This window comes from Hipposideros armiger, unplaced genomic scaffold (genome assembly GCF_001890085.2).
Source record: "Hipposideros armiger isolate ML-2016 unplaced genomic scaffold, ASM189008v1 scaffold_743, whole genome shotgun sequence".
Classification (NCBI taxonomy): domain Eukaryota; kingdom Metazoa; phylum Chordata; class Mammalia; order Chiroptera; family Hipposideridae; genus Hipposideros; species Hipposideros armiger.
Window position 1 is genome coordinate 405,941 of NW_017732093.1, and position 5,998 is coordinate 411,938.

A 5,998-nucleotide genomic window follows, 5' to 3' on the forward strand; every position below is an offset into this window, starting at 1 on the left:
TCTGTTCCCCTTCCCCCAATTCCCCAGCGCTGTTCCCATCCCCCCAATTCCCCAATAAAAAATCTTTAAAAAAAAAAATCAATGAGCAGAATGTTATTTGGAGATTAAAAGGTAAGTACCAAAATAAACAGCTAAAAAATTAACAGTTGTCTTTAGGAAGTGGGATTTAGGACTAGGATGGGGGAAAGGTTACTTTTGATAATAAATCTTGCAGAACTGTTTGCATCTTTAATCTGTGTAGCTATTATTTTGATTAAAAGTAACACTGAATAAAATGAAATTTAATTCATGTGTGGCAGGACCTGAGGTTCCCAGGGGAAGGTATACTAGAGGTGAAGCTAGAGAGATGGGCAAGAGCCAGACTGTGACAGCCTTTGAATGCCAGCTGCTAAAGTGTTTAGATTTTATTCTCTAAAAGCAGTGCAAAGCCCATAAAGGCTCGTGAGCAAGGGAGGGACAAGTTCAGACTTGTGCTTGAGGAAGAAAACTCAGTGCATCTGAGCTGGAAGGGACCCTAGAGGTTATCCAGTAAATCAGACTTATTCCCAGTACAGACAGGGAGATTGGCGTGTGGTGGAGGGAAGCCCTGAATCGCCAACCAGTGAGACTTTGACCCTTCGAAGCTCTAGCCAACCCTTCCCTCCCTCAACAGCTGCTACCAAACACTGAAGGGACTGGGGGACCAGGTTGGCTCCCTCTTTATCCCCCAGCTCCTACCTCCAGTCTACTTTGCAATTAGCACCCAGCCCCCTATCAGGCAATGGATGTTTCTAAGTCTTACTGGTGAATCTGGACCAGTTCAATAGTTAGTAGTAATACCCTTGTCTATGAAGTTCAAAGCTCAGTAGGATCAGATTTTAATACATAACATTTACTGAGATCTTACTCTGTGCCAGGCACAGTGCTGAGTACTTAACAGACAGCATCTCAAGATTGTCACAGCCACCCTGTAAGGTGAGTGATTTAGCCCTATTTTACAAACAAGGAAACCAAGGCTCAAAGAAAATAAGGAAGTTGCCCAGAGTTGTATATCTAATCAGTGGGAGAAGTGAGATTTTAAACAGCAGTCTGTCTGCTTCTAAAGCCCATGCTCCAAACCCTTCTATTTCCATGCTCCTTGAAAGTGAAACATGGTTAAACCACAAGGTAGGGGCCTCTGGAAACATTGGGGAAACACATGGCCTAGAACCTGGGACTGATGATTCTTTCCCCCACTCCCCTAGGCTTACCTGAGAGCCATCGATGTGAAGATCCTGCAGCAGCTGGTGACCTTGAATGAGGGCATCGAGGCGGTGCGCTGGCTGTTGGAAGAGCGGGGGACGTTGACGAGCCACTGCAGCAGCCTCACTAGCAGCCAATATAGCCTGACAGGCGGGAGCCCAGCCCGCTCAAGGCAAGGCAGCTGGGACAGCCTTCCAGATACCAGCTCCACTGACCACTTGGACAGTGTCTCCATTGGCAGCTTTCTGGACACGGTGGCCCCCAGTGAGCTGGATGAACATGGCTCCCTCGGGGCTCCCCGTCCTGAGATGGACTGGGCTAAGGTTATACCTGGTGGGGAGAGGGCCAGGACTGAGGTGGATCTGACAGCCACCAGGCTAGGGAGCTTGAGGGCTGTGTGGAAGGCCTCAGGGGAGGGCCTTCAAGGTGGACCTCCTGAGCCAGCAGAGGATGAGAGTGGCAAGCTGGGCTTTGAGGCCCACTGGTACTGGGGGCAGTGCCAGGATGATGTGACCTTCTTGTAACAACTTTTTCACCCTTTAGTGGCTCTTTACTAGGCCCTGGTCTCCCTTGAAATGTATTCTCCCTCAGTGTGGGATTAGGAAGAGGCTACCTTGAAATCAGTTACTGTGGAAACCTGGCCTCACCATCCCCCAGATCCCTGGGGAAGCTCTGCCTCTCTCACTCATCAAGCCCCTAAAGCTATTTCCATAGATACATTGACCCTAGAGGCTTGACCTGTGGCTCTTCCCCTCCCCCCTGCCCCAAAACTAGGTAAGGATTTGAGGGATTTAGGACCCTTAGGAAATCACTGATGAAAAAATGGGAGTATAATTACTTCATCCAATGTCCAGGAGCTTTGGCCTCACTCTGGGCCAAGATAGAGGATTGTGGAGGGACAAGGACATTCAGGGCCAAGCCTCCATGGATTGGCCCTCTCAGAAACCTTTGGGGTTGGTAGAACTACTGTTTCCTATCTGGTGAGTGATGTCATTTCCTGCCAGTATGCATTAGCCTTTCCATTGTACCAGTTCTTTAGTGGAGATAGATAAGTATAGGAGTATCTGAACTACAGCTAGTGAGACCATGCCGTTTATTCTCTATAACATTACTTCTTGTGAGGGGGAACGTACCACCCCTCCTGGCAGGAAAGTTTCTCACTGTTGGATATTTGTGCTTCTTTTCAGAAAGGTTCATACTTTTTAAACAAGGTGTTCTCCTTTTATCCTAGGGGCTCTCTCTTCCTCTGTGGCCACATCCCTGTCTGGTGCCCACACTGCTATATCTGTGCTTTTAGGGAGGGAAACTGGCAAGGGCCTCCACCTACTGCTCTCAAAAGCCTGTTTGGCCTGCCCTGCCACAGTCCCGTTTTACCCTGTCCCTGGGTTGCCCCCATTCTTGTATTCTGGCTCCAAATCTGTCTGCGAGGTGGTTCAGCCTTTGTGTCTCCACACCTTCTCAGTTTCCACTTCCACTTCAGGCCCCAGGCCTTTTATATGCAGATGAGTCCTCCAGCCTTCTCTCTCCATTGTTGATGAGAGCAGAGGCAGGGACAAGCTTGAGGTCTCAGAGTTCTGGGGGTGTACCAGAATCTCCAAAGTGAGGAGGTGTCTTCTTCTCTGATCCTGTGACTTCCCCCTCCCCCACCCTGTCTCATACCCTCCACCATTTGGTCACAAGGACCTGCCCAGAAACTGGGACACAAGGAATCCCCTTGTCTGAGTTACAATGGGGGGGGGGGGGGGGGGGGGGAGAAGAGGGGGGGAAGGGGCGTGGCAGGGAAAGACAGAGGCTCTTTAGTCCTGGGGCCCACGTCCTGGAAGGGGAGAGAGAGAGGGAAAGGCCACTTTCCTTCCTCCCTTAGAGCAAGCCCTAGACTCCTGGGACCTGAGCAGGGAGCAGGGGACTGGCTCTAGGCCTGGGTCCCAGGACCCTAGTGAATTGCACTAAAGAAGGAATTCAGGGAAGCTGCCAACCTGAGGCTCAGGGAGGGGTCAAGGAGACCAGGACTGTGGTTGATGTCAGAGAATGAATTCTTGGGGATTAACCCTTTGAACTTCATGTAACTGCCCATATGTTGGTCCCTGTCTTTTTTGGGCATTGAAACTAGATTATTGGAAGGCAAAAAGACGAGGAAAGGATGTCAGGTGATCCTTGCCTATTTACTGTGCCCTTCTGAGTCGGAGGAATCACCCCCAAATCCTAGAATAACTCCCGCAATTTCTCTACTTTTCGTTCTATGCTGGGGAAGGGAAGGAAGTCAAGTTGATCATCTCTACTGTCCTTACACTCCTCAAGTCTTGCTCTGCATCTCCCACCCCAATCATTTTGGGGCAATGCATTCAGTCCATGGCTCTCCCCTAAAGACCCTCTCCCCTCCCACATCCCCTCAATGTGATTGAAATTGCAAAAGTATATTCTTAGCCTCTCTTCTGCTGCCCATCAGCCCTCTCCTTACCACCCTCCATGGTCTTAGAGCTCCTGACCACCCGCCTCAGGCTAGAAATTCAAATATCCCTTTCCAATCCCTACTCTGTTGCCATTTTGTAGTGTGCCCTTGGGTAACTACCTTGTATTCCTTTTTGTAGCTTGTTGGGTTAGCCCACAAACTTCTGAGCTGAAGAGATCGCCTGCCCTCTTGTGGCCATTATGCACCATTGCCAGGGGAACCTCCAAGTTCAAATACAACCTTATAAAAGACCAATCCCCTCAGTGCACAGACAGGCTGGAGAGACAGGCCCAGAGAGGGCAGAGACTTGTCCAGTGTCACCCATGGTAAATCCATGGCAATGCCCAGGTTAGAGAACCCAGATCTCCTGCCTGCCTACCTGCCTGTGCACAGTTCCATCATTTGGCCAGACTATATTCCCTGACCTGAGTCAACACTACCCAAATCCAAAGCGACTAAAAGCAGTTTCCCCCCTGTTTTAATACTGAGTTCACACCCCACCCTAGGGAGGCAGCTCAGTGTTTAGAGAAGTAGCTGTAGGCTCTGAGGAAAGAGAAACTTGGACCTGGATTGGGTGAAGGGTACTCTAATGTGGATTGCAGACATAAGGAAAATCAATCCTAGATCAACTGTTTTTCCTGGGAAGGGAGGACAAGTAGGCCCAGATATCATGGGGGGCAGAAGTCAGCATTTCAGACCTGAGGGTTAGAAGCAGGGGTTGGGGTGGAGAGGTTTGAGATTAAGAAATCCAGCTGGGTCCTGTGGAGTTGGGGAGCTCCACAGGTGAGGGGATTACAACTCCAGATAGGTCTGGCATGTCTTAATACCTGAGACTCCATTTCACTACCAGAGAAGTTCAGGAACCTAGTAAACATATCCTTGGTCCCTCTTACTTGTCTCTGGACCAGCTGCTTGAGGCTTAGCTCTCCTGTTAGTTTAGACATTTCTGGGTTGCAAGGAAGACCTGTTTAGGAGCTCAAAGAAAGAGATGAGAGGAAAGTGGGGAGAGTTGTAGAGAGACAAGAGAGAATGAGATGAAAACAAAGTGTTGAAAGTATGATCAGAGGGAGCATACTATTCTACAGGTAGGCCGGGGGCTTTTGTCGGGGCTCAGGGGAAAGGCAGAGCCGCGACTGGTCTTGGCAGCTACAGAAACAGCACCTGGGAAGATAAAGGGTGGTGCCGGCTGGGATGAGTACATCAGGGAGGACATGAGACCATGTGAGTGGGCAAGTGTAAGGACCTGCATTTAGGATGGGGGCAGTGAGGTTGAGCATTGGACTGACTGGAAGTTCAGTGGCAGGCAGCTTAGGTGAGAAATGCTTGAGGCTTGGAGTAGACGCACACTCACTGTATGCACGGTGACAGGCACGTACGTGGTGTTCGGTGACATTTGCTGAATGAATGGAGGAATGAATGTGTATAAATCCTACAAGGGATTTATTTTTTTTTAAGTGGGTAATAAGGTAATAATAGGTAATTTAAAACATTTCTTAGCAACCCTATAAACAATGCATTATTAACAATGTATTATTGCTTAGACATGAGCTCAAGGTCAGATAGGTATAAATTGTAATATGAACCTAGTTTGGTCTGACTGCAGGGGCTTCCAGGAAGTCTTCTTTGATTCTCCACTTCCCACTTTCACAGACCTTACTTTCCTAGGAGAATAGGTTAGTGCTGCCCAGCAGCAGGGCCAGTATACTAGTTTATTATTGCTGCTGTAATGACTTACCATAATTTAATTGCTTAAAACAACACAAATGTATTATCTTACCGTTCTGGAGGTCACAGGTCCAAAATCAGTTTCATTGGGCTACATTAAAGTCAAGGTGTTGACAGGCTTGCATTCCTTCTGGAGACTCTAGGCGAGAATCCATTTCTTTGCCTTTTCCAGCTTCTAGAGGCTGCTTGTTCCTTGGTTCATGGCCCCTTCCTCCATCATCAAGTCAGCAGCATAGCATCTTTACTCCCTTCTGACCTCTGCTTCCATCCTTACGTCTTCTTCCTCTAATTTTCCTGCCTCTTCTTATAAGGATTACATTGTGGTTATATATCCCTGTGATTGCACTGGGTCCACTGGGATAATCCAGGATCATCTCCCCATCTCAAGATCCTTAATTTAACCATATCTTCAGAGTCCCTTTTGCTATATAAGTATATAAGGTAAAATACTCACAGGTTCTGGGGATTAGGACATGAACATCTTTGTAGGAGGGGCCATTATTCAGCCTACCCCAGGCAGAGATGGAGGGTGGGCAGGAAGATGCACCCAGACCCAGGATGAGCCTCTATGCTTTGTCCAGTAGTGAGAGGTGGTGCCAAGGG

The 5,998-nt window shown here is 48.5% G+C and overlaps 1 protein-coding gene across 1 annotated transcript in view; it reads left to right on the forward strand.

Annotated features, from left to right (window-relative positions):
* LURAP1 (leucine rich adaptor protein 1) overlaps window positions 1-1,844 on the forward strand; it is an 8,353-nt gene extending 6,509 nt beyond the window's left edge. Inside the window, exon 2 of the mRNA XM_019627996.1 lies at window positions 1,224-1,844. Coding sequence (XP_019483541.1) covers window positions 1,224-1,745 — 522 coding nt within the window. The 3' untranslated portion in view covers window positions 1,746-1,844. The remainder of the gene's footprint in view (window positions 1-1,223) is intronic.
* The last annotated feature ends 4,154 nt before the right edge of the window (window positions 1,845-5,998 follow it).